Raw genomic sequence first — 20,023 nt, 5'->3', positions numbered from 1 at the left:
CATTCATCTCATTCTGCCTGGCCTCCTCTCTTACGTCCTTTAACTCAGGATCCTTCATAATTTCTTTTTTAAACTCCTCAGGGTTTTTATTTATGCCTCTTCCTTTTTCTTGGGACATTTCAGCAGTAATACTAACAGGAGTTTGTCTCTTTCTTTTTCCCTCCTGCAATGTATCAATTGTGTCTGTTGCTAGGATACCTAGGGGCTTGTCTTCTGCTCCCCTGGCTTCAACTTGTAGCAAATCATTAGAGTCAGTGCGTATTTGAATTCTTGCCTTTGCTCCCATTACATCTCTTCCCAATACTACTGGTATTTTCTGTTCTTTAATAACTGCTACAGGAAAATATTCTTCCTTTCCTCTCCAGTTAATTTTTAGCCGTGCTAGTGGCACTCTTTTAGAATTTCCCCACACATCTTGCAAGGATATCTGTTTATCTGGAATCAGGTTTTTCTTATCAACAAAATCCTCCCTGACCAGTGTTACTGAGGCTCCTGTGTCTAGAATGGCTAAAGTATCTCTCCCATTTATTTGTACCACCTCTCTCAGTTCAGTACCCTGAGCAACCTTATCTGTCTTTACCCCACACAAGTAGACTGTTTCTTCAGTGTTTATGTGTAAGGCAGTGTTCTTACTGGGTGTTTCATTTGTGTTTGTTGAGCTTTTGGAGTTTCTATCATCTTCATCACTCTGATCATCTGAGTCAGTTCCAGTGACCCTCCTTACATGCTCAAGCGTTGTTTGCTTGGGTTGGTTCTTTAGACATTTGTAAGCTAAATGCCCTTTCAGACCACATACAAAACATCTTCTATCATTCCAGTATCCATCTTGGTTTCTTTCTATATTTTTATCCCGACTTTTTATCATCTCAGCTCTCTCATATGTTCCTTTCTTTTCTCCCTCTTGTCCTTTACTTGATTTAAACTCTGGTTTATAAGAATAGTCTTTCTTTTCACGGCAATCCCATCCTCCTCTATTAAGTGTTAATCTATCTGCCCACTCTGATGCTTGGTTGATATTCTCTGGAAGTTTATTTTTAACCAGAAGTCTGATCTCTGAAGGAAGTTGAAATAAAAACTGATCCAAAATCATTAAATCCCTTATTCCCTCTTTAGAGTTAGCTTTGGCAGATGAAATCCATTTATCAAAATAGTCTGTCAGTTTGGCACTAAAAGACTTAAATGACTTCTCTTTCTGAGGCACTAGGCTTCTAAACTTCTTTCTGAACTAATCAGCACCTAGCCTAAATCTGTCATATACTGCCTCTTTGTATTCAGCATAAACAACAGGTTTAACTGAGGGAAATGTGTTGTAGATCTCAGCCAATTCCCCTCTAATTAAGCTGGGTAAATACTTCATATATTGTGTCTCTGGTATTTCCCAGTTCTGAACAGATCGCTCAAAAGTGGACAGGAAAATTTGTGGATCTTCTCCTGACACATACACCATAAAATCTTTTGGGGTAACTCGAGGTAAATCAGCTCTGGGTTCAGAGTTTCCCTCCTTTTTGTCCCCATTCTTAAGTCTCTCTCTTTCTAATTGTAATCTTTCTGCTTCCAAACTGGTGTGTCTTTCCATCTCTTGAACTCTAAGTTCCATTTCAGCTTTCCACTTTTCCCTCTCAAACTGTTTTTGTTCTGCATCAACTTTCAGCTTTTCCCATTCAAACTGTTTTTGTTCTGCATCAACTTTCAACTTTTCCTTCTCAAACTGGTTTTTTTCTCTTAGAAACTCTAAATATTCTGGACTAGGATTATACATTCCCTCACGGTTTCTCTCAGATGCAGTACTCCTAGGCTCCACACTGCTTTGTATTAGTATAACTCTCAGTTCTTCTACACTTTTCCCCTCATGAAGTAAATTTAACTCACTGCATTTCTGAATCAGAGCCTCCTTTTTCATCCCCATAAACTCTGCCATTTCTCTCTCTTACTTGTAATTCCTTCTACAATTTTACTAAACTTCACCAGATTATGTTCACTCTTATAAATCCTACTAGTTCTTCTGTGTCTTTCCTTTATAACAGTTCTATATTCCTCATAGGATTTAACTGAACACTCTGTCTCTTTGGCTATCTGTCCCCTCAGAATGCCTTCTCTCAGAATATTCCCTCCTCCCAGGCTATTATATCCCACTTAAAATATTTTCTTCTCCTCAGGATGTTTGAGATCCCACCGCTATGCCTCCACTTGTTATGACATGTACTTTCTTTGGGGTAGATTTTCCTTTTAATCTTCCCCTTACACCCTCTGGGTAGTTTGCTGCCACCAGGAATATATTATTCCAAAATATTTTATTCAAATTTCCCCTTTGGTAACGTGTTTAAGCGTCAGGCTCCTTCGTGGTTCTATGTGGCCCTGAGGATATGAATGGGATATAGCAACGACAGCTACACGGGGATATAACAAAACAAAATAAATGTTTATTTTTCAAGAAGCGTATTAGTTTCATAAAAGTAGTTCTTAGTTCTTAAAGTTACTTCCTATAAACTCATTCACACAGATCTCTTCTAAGGCTTCACACACAGTTAGCCTCCTTCACTAGACTCAATAGTTCTCTCACAAATACTTCAAATATAGGCAGCACACAGCTAGCCCCTCTTTCTCTGACTCCCATTCACAAAAATATTAAACCTGCTCAGGCAGCACACAGCTGGCCTCTCTTTCCCTGACTGAGTGTCCTTTCACAAACATGCTCAGTTCAGGTTCCACCCAGGTTATATTTCTGTCATAAATACTTCAGTATACTCAGGCAGCACACAGCTAGCCTGCTTTCTTCTGACTGAAACCTTTCTCTCTGCACTGTCAGACTAAACTGCATTCACTCCGCCCACACTCTCAGTCATCAACCAATCACATCACTCACTCTTCCCTCTCTCACCCCCACTCTTCACCTAGCTCAAACTAAGCATTTAAAGACACATGCACACATTTACTTGGAATCATTACAGGGACTTATTCTAAAAAAATGTACACAAGATAGCCAGAGTAATCCAGGCATTTAACAGCAAAACTGTAGAAAAATATCCTTTCAGGTGTAAAGACAAACGCATCACATTCACTAGGATGTAGTAATCATTCACAGCCCTAGTATTCTTTGTTTAATGCCAAAAATTGGTTCAGAGAAAGTGTTTTCTAGATTAACTTCAACAGGGAAAGGAGACAACTAAAACAGAAACCTTAACTATTACATTTTTTTACTTTTAACTTCACTGCCAGCAGTATCATATTGCATTTATGACAACTGTCATCACCAAATCATTCCAGCTGGGTCTTAGTACTATAATATGATACAGATGCCCAAATATGAGAGAACAACCCAAGAACATATGCTTTCTAATCTAATGATACTATTTTGTACCTGACAGAGGACAATAATCATACATGATATTTAAGAGCCACACAATATCATGCTATCTTCTAACACAGTGATTCTTAACAGGGCCACACAGCTCCAAAAGAGGGTGCAGTTCAGAACTCTTGAGGGCAAACAGGAGGAGGGCATGTAATTTGGGATTTTGGACAGTTCCTTTTCCCCCAATAAGAAAAGGAGAGTTGTTTTACATTGCTCACCCTATACAGATGATAAAATCCCATATTTTTCTCTCAGATCCTTTCAAAAGTAGCACGTAGCAAGTAAGAAGTAAACCTAACATTATGGAACCAGATGCACAATGAGCTCATTGAACGTATGCCTGAGATCAGTGCATCACAAGCATAAAGCATAAACATATTATACAAAGTTGCCTTATCTCAACCACTTTTACTTCATACTTTTTACTCATTCTTTGTTACTTATTAAAAAAAAATACTATAGACTGATGCCACCAAATACTAATTAGGTGCTTTCATTATTTATTTCATTTATACCCCACCTTTCTCCCCACTGGACACCCAAGGTGGCTTAAATTATTCTCCCCTCTGCCATTTCATCCCCCAAACAACCCCATGAGTTAGGTGAGGCTGAGACTGCATATCTGGCCCAACGTCACCTAGCAAGTTTCCATGGCAAAGTGGGGATTCAAACCTGGGCCTCACATATACTCATCCGACACTAAACACTACACAACATCAGCTGTCAAAAATTTCTCCTGAGACTTCTACTTGTAGTTCAAATGTATTCTACTCTTGTACCATTTCTGATAACCACACATATTTCCCTCTGCTTTCACTTACATGTACCCCTACACTCCATTATTTAAGAATCCCCCAAGACTACCATCATGTCATCTTTTTAAAGTCAAAATGACTGAAAGCAAGATTAAAAATACTACTAGCGATCCAAAAATAGAAGCTAGTGCACATTCAATTCAGACACTGCTGTCAAGTACTTGCAGGGTTTTCCAACATGTTTAAATGTGAAGGCAAATCTTGATCTTCAGTGACAGTATATGCAGGTTCCAATACTCCGCAATGCCCTGATTTAGAAACACAGGTTCCTTTAAAAAATGCATTTAAACCCATCAAAGGGAGAAATAAATGACCCCAGACTCTACATTCACCCCCACACTCCTCAGTTAAAGGTAACTACCGCCTAGAAAACTCAAAGCACACTCCCCAACACCGCCACTTAACTAGGCACAGTCCAACCCACCTTCACCATCCACCCACGAAAAAGAACTGATGTTCTTCAGAACCAGCTTGGGGTTCTGACTAGACACCCGCTCTATCACTACATGACCTTGGGCCTACTTCAAAAGGCTGTTGTTCCTAGGATAAAATGTAAGCACAGAACAATGTTGTAAGCCACTTTGGGGGCGATAAGTGAGAAAAGGGTATAAATGTACAAATAAAACCAAACAACTACAGCTTCATCTACAGGGAAGCTTCATGTCCTCACCCGTCGAGGCACCCCCTCCCCGCACTCACTTGCCCTCCTGACAGTCGTAAAGCACGATGGAGTCATCGTCGCTGCTGGAAATGAGCGTCTCGCCGTTGGGACTGAAATCGAAGCAGTTGAGTTTATCCGAGTTCTCGCGGAAGACCTTGGCCACGCGGAAGCTCCGCAGCACATTGTCCGTCAGCTTCATGCCGCCGCCAAGAGCCAGGGGAGCCGGCCGGGCCCGCAACACCGGGAAGGATGTAAGGAACCGGCCAAGCAGCCCCTGTTGACGGAGTTGGGGCTGGCGGGAACGGGTGAGCGGGCGAGTGAGCTGTCCAGTCGTGCCCTAGGGAGGGCTCGATTCAAGCTGTAGAGCGGCGCCTCCTGTTCATTGTGTCCGCCATCTTGCTGCTCTGGCGGTGCCTGAGGGAGGAAGGGAAGGAGGGGCAGGCCGGCAGACCGGCGCGCGGCATTATGGGGCAGGAAAAGAAATCGAGGGGGAGACGGAGAAAAAGTGGCGCCGAGTAAAGCGGCGCAGTGCATGACGGGATGATAGTCTGAAGGGAGGGAGAGCAAAGATGTGTGGGATATAACCCAGTTCCAGCAACAGGGCGGGGAGAGCAACGGACTGAAGAAGCGGTGAATTGTGGGGCTGAGAATGGAATAGACTTCTCCCGAGGGCTCTCCAGGCGGCGGCGTTAGCGAGTGGGCCCTCCTGTTCTCGCGTCATAGAGCGGTCATGTTTCTCAGCCCGGAGGTCTCCAGTCCCCGCTTGACGTGGAGTTCTGTCCGCCCTCTCCCTTGAAGGGGGACTTTGAACGTCTCCCCAGTGTGTGGTGAAAGTCTCGCGACTTTGTGAAGGTGATTTTTCCAAAGCGTTCGGGGGCCGCTTCGTAACTGTAGTGTGAATCGCAGATACAGTGGCGTTGGTTTAGGAATACGCCCTCTGCTATTTACTGATTGAGTGAATGTGGACAGCAGCCGGTTTGTACAGGAGGACCTCCCTTCTGCTCGGAGATGCTCTTGTGGGGGGCGGGAGCCTGTATTCTTGAGAGAGAGCCCAGTGTCTTAGTTATTGGCACATACCATGCAGGAAGCAGCCTGATTTTCCCAACGTAACGATGGTTGTGCGTGGTCTCCTGTCTGGAGTTCACCCTCTAGTGCCTTCTCACCACATTGGCATCAAGTCAAAAAAGCGAAAGGAGCCTAAGCTGCTCAGAACTGAGAGGGATGGGGGAAACTTTAGTTTGCAGCAGGGCTGTATTATTCACAAGGTTGACTAAGTTGAAGCCTAGGGGCTCTGCAGGGACTGGGGGCCCGCCAATTTTTTTTTGCTGAGGCACACCCCCACATAAATTACAATTAATTGATTCTCTAACCTCAATAAGATAATTAACTACTTCCTTGTTGAAGTGAAACAAATTGTCTCTTATAGTAAAACAATTATCCATAAATTATATATTTTAATAAATAATAAAAAAATTTCAAAATATTACAGTATTGAACAATTATACCCCAAAATGTGCTTTCCTGAAGAGTTCTACTCACACAATAAAAATATTTTTTAAATTGTGAATAGAATTCTTCAGGAGACCCTCAAAATGGATATAGGACTATGTACTGCAGTCTGGTACCTACCCTACCAGGGTCAGGCTGTGAAGTGCTGGAGGGGCCCCGAAATACCTGAACGTCTAGGGGCCCAACCATGGGTTAATACAGCCCTGGTTTGCAGCTTTCACGTATTTGTAGATGACAGCAAAATACTGAGGTTCGAAAAAACCAAAGCAGACTGTGAAGAGCACCAAGAGCCTCTCGGGACCGGGAGAATAAGCAACAACGCAGCAAATAATATTCAGTCTATGTAAGTGTAAAGGCAAACCCTAACTTTACATTTATGCAGAAAGGATCTGACCTATCAGCAGCTGACCAGGAAAGAGACCATGGGATCATGATGGATAGCTCGATAAAAACGTCTGTTTGGAGAGTGGTAGCTGTGGAAAGGCAAATACTATGCTAAAGATTATTAGCATAGAGACTACAACAGAAAAGGCCTGTGGACGGGCTGTGGTTGTTTCCCTCTATACACAAGAAAGATGCAGTACTGAGAGCCAGTGTGGTGTAATAGCGTGTTGGACTAGAATCTGGAAAACCCAAGTTTAAACCCCTGCTCTGCCATAGAAGCTTATTGTGTGATCTTGGGCCAGTCACACACTCTTAAGCCTGACCTATCTCACAGGGTTGATGTGAGGATAAAATAGAAGAAAGGAGAACAACATAAGCTACCTTGAGTCCCTGCTGGAGAGAAAGGTGGGGTACAAGTGAAGTGAGTAAGCTGTTTCCAAAGACAGCTCCACATACAGAACATTATAAATAATCTGACCAGAGTGTAATCAGAGCATGGATCACCACGGCCAGATCATGCTTTTTGAGGAATGGCCTTATGTCAGAAGCTGAGTACTGAGTACATAAGGAATGGCCTTATGTCAGAAGCTGAGTACTGTTCTCAGTGATACGTTGGGCAGGTGCCACAGAAAAACCTGGCTGACATCTTGGGATGTTCAACAAGCCAAGTGAAAAAGGGTTTTTTAAAAATAGAGATTGGCTAGAGGAAGTGGGTGGCGCAGGGGGAACCAGGCAGTTGGGTAGGTTGGGGGGTGGGGGTAGAACAATAAATGGAAACAGAAACCAAGCAAGAAGAGAGGAAGCAGGGTCCAGGAGGTTGTGTGATTTCCCTTTCCCGCACAAGTCTTCTCAGGTTCCCTTGTCTTTTATTATTGTACTAGTTTGATACCTGTGCTTTGCTACGGTATTTAACTACTTTAAATTCAATTATAATATTTACAGGAATGTAACGTTTTTTTGGTTTGTGTTTTTTTTTAGTTGGTTTTGTAGGATAATAGCATAGTGCCTGAGCTTTATAAAAGTGTTTGAATAAAGCTACTCTTTTTTATAATGGAAGTGAGGGAGAGGAATAAATGTATGATGTTCAGTTATCTTATATATTCTGATTATATCTTTCATGTAGTTCAAATCTATCACTATATACTATCTATACTATATACTATCTATACTCTTTTTTTTAAAGTGTTTGAATAAAGCAAAACATCTTATCCCTATTCAGGAGTCTTTCTTCAACTGTCTGCAGTTTCCTTGACCTGATTTTTACCTCAGAACACAGAGTTCCACAGCTGACCTTTGTGCCAGCCACAAAGGAAAGGCAGGCCCCACAGGGAGATTGGCAACCCTAGTGAATTTTGAGGAGAAGACGTGGAGGTGCATTTTACCTTAGGCCACATTCAGTGACTCCCAATAGCAACTGCATACTGTTTAGAATGGGGGGGGGGGGGTTGAGGACTGCATGTGCAAATGACCTTGAGAGACTGGCCCAATCAGGGAAGAGTGGCCAAGCTGGCAGTGGGTGGGAGCGCAAGCAGGCAGTAGTATGATGTGCCATACTGACTTTTATATAAAGTCCCTATTCAGGAGTTTTGTACTGTCTTTTTTCAACTGTCGGCAGTTTCCTTTACTTGATTTTTACCTCAGAACACAGAGTTCCACAGCTGACCAATGTGGGGGGTGAGAGCAAGCAGGAGCCTGCCAGCCACAAAGGAAAGCCAGGCCCCACGGGGAGATTGGCAACCCTAGAGGGGAAGACTGGGAGGTGTATTTTTACCTCAGGACACATTCATTGACTCTAGCAGCAACTGCATACTGTCTAGAATGTTGGGGTGATGATCAATCAGGCCCGCATATGCAAATGACCCCAGGGAAGAGTGGCCGAGTTGGCAGTTGGCGGAGGAGGAGCAGCCTGCCAGCCACACAGAGAAGCTGTATCCCTATGGGAAAACACATTTTACCCCCTTGGGGGGAGTTTCTTAAAACCCCTTCTTAGTGAGTCTCCACATCACAAAAGAAATGTTCTCCCCAAATTTCACGTTTGTAGGTCCAGGGGTTTGGGCTCGGTGTTGATGAGTCAGTCAGGACACTTGTCTTTATATATATAGATATGATGCCATCAAAGGGCATGATGGTGCCCACACCACAGGTCTTGTGGTCTAAAATTTGAGACAAGAGACAACAAAGAGAGGTGGAGATGGGAATAAGCAGGGCAAAGGCAAGACATGGCAGGAGGCAGCCACGTCCGTTTGTCATGTGTCTACCCAATTAACGCATAGTGTGGGGTTATAGTTAATTTTTACATGAAATGGGGTACCAGCATGATGAGAGCCCTAGCACTTTACACTTTACCTGCATTTTTCTTTTGGACCATTTCTAATACTAGAAATGAGCTAGGCTGAGGATGAAAATGTAAAGAAGCAGAATATTGTGAGGTAAGGTAGGCAAACTTAAAAGTCCCCTCTCTCACAACCATTTCCATGTAACAATTAGACAGACACTCCCCCTTTTTAGATGTTCTAATGCCTAATTTGCTCTCAACTCGAAGTGGCCACAGGCATACCATTTGCAGTGTACCTTCTTTTTGCATGTTATGCCAGGTATTTCATTTCATTTTTAGAGCAATGTTTACTCTGCTGGTGATATAGTGACAAATTCCAAAGAATAAGCACAGCAGCACCTTAGCAGATACAGATTTAAGTGTACTGATGTCTTTTGAAGAAGATTTTGAAGATTTTTGGCAAGTCCTCTGCTGTAGTCCACTGAGACTGTGGGTCTGCATAGTTGAATGAACAACTTACAGTGCAATCCTAAAAAGAGTTACTCCAGACTAAGCCAAATGAAGTCAATGGGCTTAAATTGGAGTAACTCTGCTTAGGATTGTACTGTTAGAAAGCAAAGTGGGGTTTGCAATGGGATAGGGAATCAGAAATTATTCCCTTCAGAAAAATGCTTTTTGGTCTTCAGAATGTGTATTTGGATATAGGAAAATATTTTTAAAATATCAATATGAAAAGTATTTGCAGTATGTAGTTTCTACCTATTTAGAATGACATCTTGCCAAGACCAGAGTCCCAGACTATTCTATAAATATTCTTAATTGATAGTACTTGTTTTGTGGACTTCCAGTTTGGGATTAATGGCGATCTGAGGTAGCCTATGGAGCTGGGCTATCCGAGATACTGTTTTTGGGAAGCGAGGCGCTCGAACTCTTGCTACCGTCCCCCCTTCAGGGAGAAGGGGGTCTTGAACGCTACGCGGCCCCGAGAGTGTGTGATCTCGGTGACGGGGGGGTTCTGAATCAAGGACCCCCCACCACCTTGAGGTCCCCTCGGAGAAGGGCGAGCTACTAACTCTCCAGTACCTCTGGAGTCATTGAATTGTCAGGATTGTCAGAAACCAAGCCTCAGTACCAGATTTGACCAACTAGAAACGGAGGAAACAGCACAGACAACCTGAGAAAGCAGCGTAAGGTAAAGATTGCTATCGGACTTTTGAACAGAAAAAGCAGAAAAAAGACCAAATATTAAAGTAATAAAAAGACTTATTTAAATAGAGGAAACAATAAGGAACAATATCTGAGTAAGAAATCCCTAATTTGGCAAGCTTTTAAGGACAAAAAGAGCGATACAAAGGATTGTTTACGCATACTTGCGGTTTGAAGAGAGATAACTGGCGTGAGAGAGGAGGAGGGAGCTGGGAAATAGCGTTGAAACATCGTGAGAGGAGATGAGATTGGGAGAGGAGGATACAACATCTGCCTAGAGAGGACAAGAATAAGCTGGAAGCAGGAAGAACGAGAAAAAAGAAGACCCGGAAGCAAAATAAAGTAAGCATCGCGAGAAATCGGGACTAAAGGAACAGGAAATACGCCATTGTAGCTGAGGGAAGAAGCGATTCCAGTCACCATAGAGAAATTGCGCCCAACATTTTGGATCCAAATTGAAAAATTTTTCTTCTTTTACCGAGACCAGCAAAGTGAGTAATATTAAGGGGAAAACAATAAAAAAGCAAAATGGATTTAAGAAAGAGAGCGGACACGTGGGGGGGGCACTAAGCCAAGTCCAAGTATGGAGAAAAAATTAGATAAAGAGTGGCAAGCCTCAGTAGACGCAGCGATTGAAGGACTGGAGAAGAAAGTTACAGAAGGTTATAAAGAACTGAACCAATCAATACAAAAGATGTATGAAACATTGGTAAAAGATTTGAAAGATGTAATTAAAACGGAGGTGGCAGAATTGGCTAAGAATATGGAGGGAATTAGAAATGAACTACAAGCAACAAACAATAACGTGCAAGAAGTGGAACAGAAGACTAATGATTTAGCTACAAATGTGAAGATGGAAAATCAAGTGATGCAGGAGAGGATGTCAGCGATGGAATGTAAGGCAACGGAAAGACAACTAAGATTTAGGGCGTTCCAGAATCGATGGCGCAAAATGTACAAGACCAAATGACAGATATCTTAGTAGAATTTTTGAATAAACAACCAGAAGAAATTACTGCAAATTTGGATCTAGTATATAGGTTCAACTCCGCATATGCACAACAAAAGAACCTACCAAGAGACATTATTGTGCAGTCAATAACGAAAAGAATGAGAGAAGAGATTATCCAAAGACATTTTGTGAATCCCCTATCACTGGAGGGAAGTAGGATCAAGATAATGAAAGAGGTACCTAGAAGAATTCTCCAAGAGAGGAAAAAATATAGAGAATTGACCCAGAAGTTGAGAGAGAATGACATTAGATACAGATGGGAAATACCAGAAGGGTTGAGCTTCTACTTTAATGGTTTGAGAGTCATAATTAAATCAAGACAGGAAATGGAGGAGTTTCTCTCTGAGAAACTCCTAGATTTTCTAGATTGGTAAGAAAATAGAATGATGGAGTACAAATTAATATCATGGAATGTAAATGGATTAAATTCACCACAGAAGAGAAGAACTATTTTTCATTGGCTAAAAAACCAAAATTGTAATATAATTTGTCTACAAGAAACACGTATTAAAGATCAAGATGTAAAGTTTTTAAAAAATAGACAACTAGGAAGAGAGTTTATTGCATCGGCAAAAGAAAAGAAAAGAGGAGTAGTGATGTATATTAAAGAAGATTTGGATTCAAAATTAGTATTTTGAGATCAAATGGGAGATATCTTGCTGTGGAAATTAATGTGTGTGATAAGAAGACTTTAATAATAGGTATATATGCACCCAATGGAGCTAAAGACCAATTCTATAGGGAATTAATAGACAAATTAGATCAAGATGTATATGAACAGATTGTAATGATGGGAGACTTCAATGGGGTTGTAGATTTGCAATTGGATAGAAAAATAAGAGCAGGAAAACAGAAATCAGGGAAGCTACCAAAATCATTTTTGAACTAGTAGAACAAGAAAAACTGGAGGATATTTGGAGAAAAGAAAATCCTAAAGGCAAAGATTATACGTACTACTCGGCGAGACAGCAATCATTTTCAAGAATTGATATGATTTGGACAACGAAAGCATTGGCATTACGGACAGAAAAAGTGGAAATAATGCCAAGAGTGAGCTCGGACCACAATCCATTGCTTTGGAAAGTTGCAATGGGACAGAAGAAATTACGATGGAGAATAAATGAAGACCTACTGCGTAATCAAGAAAATATGGAATATCGACAGAAAGAAACAAAATATTTTTTTCAAACTAACAAAAATAATGAAGTCTCAACCCAGATGGTATGGGATACATACAAAGCGGTAATAAGGGGAATATTAATTACTTTAAACAACAGAGACAAAAAAAGGAAGCAGGAGAAAGCTCAAGAAATTCAAGAGAAATTACATAAAAAAGAGCAAGAATTAAAGAAGAAATCAGGGAAAAAATCAATAGTACAAGAAATTAAAATATTGCAAGAGCAAGTAAGAGCAATGGAAAATAAAGAATTAGAATGGAAACTGAGGACATTGCAACAAAAATCATTTGAAGGAGCAAATAAGCCTGGAAGGTATCTAGCCTGGCAACTAAAGAAAAAAAGAGAAAAGAAAATAATTAGTAGAATAATTGAAGAAGGGGAAGAAATTAAAGAACACTACAGAATTAAACGAGTGTTTTATAAATACTATGCCAAATTATTTCAAAGGAAAGCAATACCACAAGAGAATATAGATCAGTATTTGCAGAGAATAGATTTACCAACCATATCAACTAGCATGAAAGAGAAGCTAAATGCTCCAATAACAGATGAAGAAATTGAACAAGCTATAGATGCGGCAAAGATTGGTAAGGCACCTGGAGTGGATGGGATTACAGCGAAGTTTTATAAAGCAATGAAGAAAGACCTCACTCCAGCTTTAAGAGTTGTAATGAATGATATACTGAAAGGAGAGGGCCTTCCAGATACGTGGAATGAGGCAAATATTACCTTGATACCAAAAGAGTCACAGGAACTGACTGATGTTAAAAACTACAGACCAATTTCGCTAATAAACAATGACTATAAAATATTGGCAAGAATACTAGCAGATAGACTTAAAATATGGTTAATGGATTTTGTAGGAGATGATCAGGCGGGTTTTTTTTACCAAACAGACAATTAAAAGACAATCTGAGAGTGGTTATAAATGCCATTGAATATTATGACAAGCGTCCAGACAAAGAAGTCGGGGATTTTTGCAGATGCAGAGAAAGCCTTTGACAACTTGAATTGGGATTTTATGTTTGCATCGATGGAAAAGATGGATCTAGGTAAAGAGTTTATAGAAGCTGTAAAAACAATCTATAAGAACCAAAGAGCAGCAATTTGTGTCAACGATGACCTGACGGAGAAATTTGAAATAAGGAAAGGAACAAGACAAGGTTGTCCACTGTCGCCACTGTTATTTGTAATGGTCTTAGAAATATTATTGAGGCAGATAAGGGAAGATGAGAATATAAAAGGGATTAAATTAAAGGGGTCTTCATACAAGCTAAGAGCATTTGCAGATGATGTGATGTTTATAGTTGAAGACCCAGTACAAATTCTGCCAAGACTGTTAGCAAAGATCAAAGAGTTTGGAGATTTAGCAGGTTTATAAAAAGAAGTCGAAAATAATAAAAAATATGACGAAGAAGAAGCAACAAGAATTGATGGAAGTAACAGATTGCGAAGTGGTACAAAAAACAAAGTATTTGGGAATAGAGCTGACAGTTAAAAATATTGATTTGTTTAAAAATAACTATGAAAAGCTCTGGACTCAAATTGAAAAAGATATGATAAAATGGAACAAATTGAACTTATCATGGTTAGGTCGGATTGCTACAATCAAAATGAATGTGCTGCCTAGAGTTACGTTTTGATGCAAACTATACCAATTGTTAAGGACAAAAAACAGTTTGAAAAATGGCAGAGGAAAATATCAGAATTTGTGTGGGCAGGAAAGAAACCTAGAGTAAAAATGAAAGTGCTCTGTGACGCAAAAGAAAGAGGTGGCATGCAATTACCGGATTTTCGACTGTACCATGAAGCAATATGCTTGGTATGGCTAAAAGAATGGGTGTCCTTATCCTTTAAGTTGTTAAATTTGGAAGGCTATAACAAACTTTTTGGATGGCATGCATACTTATGGTATGATAAGTATAAAATGGACGCAATGTTCCAGCACCATTACTTGAGAAGAAATTTACTGTCAACTTGGTTAAAATACCAAAAATTTATAGAGCAAGAGAAACCAACGTGGATTGTTCCTGCAGAAGTAATTAACCTGAATTTGGAATATAAAGGAGATGAATGGCTTACTTATAAAGAATTATTAAAAACTGAAAACAATGAGTTGAAACTTAAATCGAATGAGGAATTACCATTTAAATACGGTTGGCTGCAATATCGACAAATTAAAGACTTATTTGAATCAGATCAAAGGAAGGCAGGCTTCAGAAATAAAAACTCAGAATTAGAAGAACTTTTATTGGGGGACAATAATAAAATAATTTCTAAAATGTATAAATTATTGTTAAAATGGTATACTGAAGATGAGATGATTAAGGTTCAAATGGTAAAATGGGCAATAAATTGTAATAATGAGATTATGATGGATGCATGGGAACAGTTGTAGAAAAATACTTTAAAAATTTCAACTTGTACCAGTATCAAAGAGAATGGCTATAAAATGATATATAGATGGTATTTAACACCGAAAAAGTTAGCCATTGCTAATAAGCAGCTATCCAATAAGTGCTGAAAATGTAAAGAGCATGAAGGCTCGCTATTTCATATGTGGTGGACTTGTGATAAGGCTAGAGACTATTGGACTAAAATATGTACTGAAATGTCTTTAATACTCCAAAATAATCTAGTTAAGAATCCAGAAATGTTATTGTTATCCTTGCATTTAGAGGACATTGATAGAAGGGACAGAGTAATATTGTACTATATGATAACGGCGGCAAGAACTTTGTATGCACAATATTGGAAGAAAGAAGAAATACCGAAAACTGAAGAGTGGATACAAAGAGTGCTATATATGGCGGAAATTGACAAATTAACAAGGAAATTGAGAGAGCAAGATCCAAAGGAATTTTTTGAGGACTAGGGGAAATTGAAAAAATACTTAGAAAAAAGATGGGATGTTAAAGGACAATTATGGTCTTTTGAGTGTTATTAAGTAAGATAAGATATAATGTAAATCTTTACCATTAAGTTTAAAATAACAACTAAGAGATAGTATTTGTAACAAGAAACGGGAGGTTTGCGGTGCTGTTGGAAGTCAACAGAGGAAAGGGGGTGGGGAGGGGGTGGGGAGCATACTATATCTATAGGGGATAATTAGTAAGTAAGATGTAATAACATTTATATGCTATGTTAACCATCCAATAAATTTTTTTAATAATAATAAAAAAAGATAGTACTTGTTTTGTTTTAGATCAGAGGGTTTAATGGAAAGTAATCCTATGGCAACTGTATAATATGACAATGTGTGCATTGATTTGGCTGTGTGGTCAAAATCCTCCCCTAAAAAGTAATTTTGGTTAAGTGCTGGAGAAAGGAGTCTATGCAACAAAGATAATTTCAGCTTCTTGGAAGCCAGGGTTTTAGTTCAGTCAGGACATAAGTCAACAGTAAAGAAGGCCATTCTGTTTTGTTTAGGCTCCATTCAGACAGCTTTGATAATCTGTAGCTTGTGCAACAAATTCTGCTTAGCCTTTCAGACATAAGTAATGAATCGTGGTTAGTATATAAACAATGGAATGCTTTTGGGCTTCCTTTCTGCCTTCCAGAGGAAGGATAGTCTCCCCATGTTGCTTTCTCTGTGTCCAAGGAGCTGCAGTGGATGGTGCTTCTCAATAAACTGAGATTTGAAAATTTCAACGTTACAACAACCACAGTGTAGACAAACTGGAGTTAATAAGCAAGCTACAAACCCTAGATGGAAACTACAGTTCATTGGACCATCTGCATTCAGACATCACAAGTTTGATCAAACACAGTTTATTTTGATGTCTGAATGCAGACTGACTGTCAGTGTGGTGTGATGGTTAGCATATTAGACTAGGTCTGTGAAGACCAAGGTTCAGATTCTCTATTGCCAGGGACCCCCCCCCCCTTATGGAGCCCACTCTGGACTATGCCAACTTCCCATCTTGCCGTTTTGAGGCTCCACCAAAGACTCTGTTAGGGGCAGCATTGCCCGTGCCTGTTTCTGCTGTTATGTCACCTATGCCTGTTTCCTGCCTCCATGGACACCTGCCTCATCTGGGCCCAGAGCCATGCCGCTAGCAGTACAGTGCCAGCCAGAGGGACCCTCCACGAGCCTGGCCAGGCACCCCCTGGTCAGTTCCCGCTGAGAGCCCCTTGCAGGACGGTCACTGGGTCTGCCCTCGCCACTAGGCAACCTGCTAGCCAGCCCACAAGACGTGCCAAGGAAGAAGCCATGTTCCCAGGCAGCAAAGAACCAACATGGACAGTTTACTCTGAGGCTGCCATTTCAAGACCAGGCTCCAGTCATGTCCACGGAGCTCAGCCTTGCCCTGCTATGCATATTGCAGGAAGCCGCCCCGGAATGGAAGCTACGTGCCAGCTGCCCAGAACACCTAATGGACGCATTTCAATACAACCACCACATTCCAGAGCAGATGACATCAAGACAACCCCCTGGCAGATTCAATCAACCCGCCCGGCGCTCCCCCTCCCCTCCTTTGTCCCCTCTTCCCGAGGTGTCACAATAATATATTCAGACACTAAAGTGGCCCATTAGTTGTATATCCATTAAGCCTTTGTTTCCCCTCCCGAGAACCACATGGAAGACCCTCGCCTCAGGGTACGTTTTTGGGTACTTAAGCAGGCTTTCCCTGCCATGAGGTGCGCGCCATTCCTCTCCTGATCCCCAACCATCACTCTGCGTATCTAGTGCAGGCATTAGATAACGCCCTGCTTTGCTGCTGCTGCTCTGCTCGCCGTGATCAGGTACGTATTGCCCTGCTTCCTCGATCTCAAGTGGGTTCCCTGCTGATGCAAATGGCTCTATTTTTCTACTCTTTATTTCTTAGCTCTTGTATGTACTTTGCTTGTATGTGCTATTGTAGGCATACACAACATCTCTAGTAAACACATTTTATACTTATTAGCCATTGCCTCTTTATTGCACGAGTAATCTGGAAGACGGACTCTGGTATATCTTGGTTAAGATCCGCACTAATTTAACCCAGACTGCATGCTAATTTCCCCCATAAAATAGCAGTTCTGGTAACATCTCTTTTGCCATAATGAAACATGCTGTGTGACCTTGGGCCAGTCACTCTGTCTTAGACTAACTTACCTCACATGGTTATGAGGATGAAAGTATGGAGAATCTTGGACACCACTCCAAGTTCTTGAAGGAAAGTCAGGATTAAAATGTAATAATTTATGGGTTTAGTTTTCTAGCAGATCTGCTTCCATTGGGTTTTGTAGGAGCCAATAGATTTTAGCTTCTTCCAGCAGTGTTTCCCTCATGGTTGTGGGTAATATAGTACCAGACATTCTTTCATTCCCATAATTTCAGGGGGTTATGGTAAGCAGTGTCAGTATGCCATACCTTCTCTTTTCCTAATAGTAGATGTAAGATAGAAAGATTACAACTAACCTGAATAATTTACTAGATCTCCCATTTTTCTGTATTGTAGTGTTATGTATTTGGGAGAAAAGATGTTTCAACATGTGTGGGGGAGGAAGATGGAAAAGACCAAGATCTGTTAAAGGCAGCCAAGTGGGACTAGAAAGAGAAATGCAAGATTTGGGTCCAGTAGCACCCTATAGACCAAATAGAATTCCATGGTATGAGCTCTAGTTGGTCTTTAAGGTGCTACTCGACCAAAATCGACTACAGACCAACCTGGCTACCCAACTGAAACTAAAAATAAATGAGAAACAAAGACTAGTAAGAGTAGAGTGGTGGTGGTGGTGGTGGTGCTGCTGCTTAGACCTAAGAGATTCATGGGAGGGGACTCAGATCAGTTTCCAGAAGGTCTGTGTTCATTCTCCACAGCTAATCTGACCCTTGCTATGCTGAACTTGTAAATGCGCCCTGCCAAGCTTAATGACTACTAGATGACCTTATCAAATTTGCAGTCTTTCACTCTTTCTGTCACCGGATGGCAGCATTCTGGAGCTTCTTATTTTTTGGATGTTTATACTTTCAGTCTCTGCATTCCTTAAATTTCTAAGTGTACATCTAAGAGCTAAGGTATAAGAGACGAATTACACGAGGAGGAGCATGTGAAGGGAGTCGCAATGTTGGCCGGGAAGCTGAGTATTAAAAGAGTTAGGAAGGCTTTGTCAATTTCCCCTCTCTACAGAGCCAGGGAGGTTGCTGCTCAGAGGGTTTGTTTATTTCTTCTCTGCCGCTTAGAAGGCCTGGAGGCAAAGAGGAAATTAAGAAACCCTCTGATCAGCTATCTCCCCAGGGCCAGATCTAGGGTTGCCAGCGCCCTGGGCAACCTAAGTCCAGCCCTCCGCATGTGTGTGCAGCGCGTGCGCGTGCTCCCAGCACTGCATGATGATGTCATTTATGTGATGTCATCATGCAGGGGTGTAGCATGCCACCAGCACGGCAAGCCAGCTGCCCTGGCGCACCTTGCACCGCGGAGATGGCGGCAGCAGCACGAGTGGCTGGGAGGCCGCCTGTGCCATTCACCTGCCCCACTGAGGGGGCGACTGGCTTGCCACGTGCTCCCTGTCCTGTGTGGCAGACAAATGGCGCGGGCGGCCTCCCCCCCTCCGCTAAGCTGCCTGCCTGGAACTCCGCTGATGGAGAAGGCAAGAAACACAATTTCAACCCTTCCCCACTGCAGCCTCGTGATCTTTCTGCTTAGTTTACGTTTCTGACAACCCCAAGAATAAATGTTCATAGGATCAGAAAGGACTGTTGGGGGAAGGCAAAGCAGGGAATATCCGTGACCATCAGCACTTTCCACTGACTTTTCATTGCTGAATCCAACCCATGGTTCCTGGGTGTCTCATAGTTTTCCAGTGGGATGGCTGGACAAGTGGCCCAAAATGCAGTTTTAAAGATTTAAACAATGCTATCTATATTCCTTCTTGAACCGGTTGTTTCTTTAGTAATATTTAATTTTTGTATTTATTATTTTAGGTAAAGTGATTGCTATTCAATGTGCTTGTGGGATGATTCATATTTATTTTGAATGCCCTCTTTCCAGCACCCCTAATGAATTTAATAAAGAACTCGGAATCAACTTTGTTTCCATATATTGTTGCTCAGGTCAGTGGGCTGCTGCAGAATCACAAAGAACCTTCTAAAGAACATATTGTGACGATTTATTCAAATTAATATGCAGTTTAGGGCCATATTTCATTAATGGCAGCTCATGAAGTTTTCATTTAAAGGAGATTAATCTAAACCCGTCACAATCCCTAAGCAATCCTGTCACTGAAGAAGCAAGTCTCAGCAAATCTCTGCAAAGATTAATGAGGGCTTCTAGATCACTTTCTAAACAGGGGCCCAGAAGGTTAAAAACAAGAAAACTTTATTGATATATTGGGCTGGCTATCATCTTTGTCAAAAAGTTGAAATTTTGCTTCCGTTCAGTGCTGGTCATAAATTATGTACATTTATGGATGCTGCAATGGCTGTTTCATTGCTCAGGAGGGAACAGCAGTGAGTAGAAGCAGGGAAAAGCAGCTGTTGCTTTGAGAGCTCCATTCCCATTGTAGCAAATTGACAGCGATGTTCTGGGCCAAACCACTCTATTGTGCCAAATAAGGTCACTGCCCTCTCTATCTTGATCTGCTAGAGAGCAATTGGCTTGCCCTTCTTTTCCAAACTAAAGCAGTACACCAAATGCCATAAAACT

General features: G+C 41.2%; 2 protein-coding genes across 3 annotated transcripts in view; one reads left to right on the top strand and one right to left on the bottom strand.

Moving 5' to 3' along the window:
* Window positions 1-5,232, bottom strand: part of WDR82 (WD repeat domain 82) — a 39,364-nt gene extending 34,132 nt beyond the window's left edge. The window contains exon 1 of the mRNA XM_054976900.1: window positions 4,867-5,232. Within this exon, the coding sequence (XP_054832875.1) occupies window positions 4,867-5,027 (161 nt within the window). The 5' untranslated portion in view covers window positions 5,028-5,232. The remainder of the gene's footprint in view (window positions 1-4,866) is intronic.
* Window positions 5,233-5,453: 221 nt separating this feature from the next.
* GLYCTK (glycerate kinase) overlaps window positions 5,454-20,023 on the top strand; it is a 39,487-nt gene continuing 24,917 nt past the window's right edge. For both annotated transcript variants that reach the window (XM_054975280.1, XM_054975279.1), the window contains exon 1: window positions 5,454-5,680. The gene's annotated coding sequence lies outside the window, so the exon portion shown is untranslated. The remainder of the gene's footprint in view (window positions 5,681-20,023) is intronic.

Source organism: Eublepharis macularius, chromosome 4 (assembly GCF_028583425.1).
Source record: "Eublepharis macularius isolate TG4126 chromosome 4, MPM_Emac_v1.0, whole genome shotgun sequence".
Taxonomy (NCBI): domain Eukaryota; kingdom Metazoa; phylum Chordata; class Lepidosauria; order Squamata; family Eublepharidae; genus Eublepharis; species Eublepharis macularius.
Note: the sequence above shows the minus strand (reverse complement) of the source record. Positions and strands in the feature narration are given on the sequence as shown.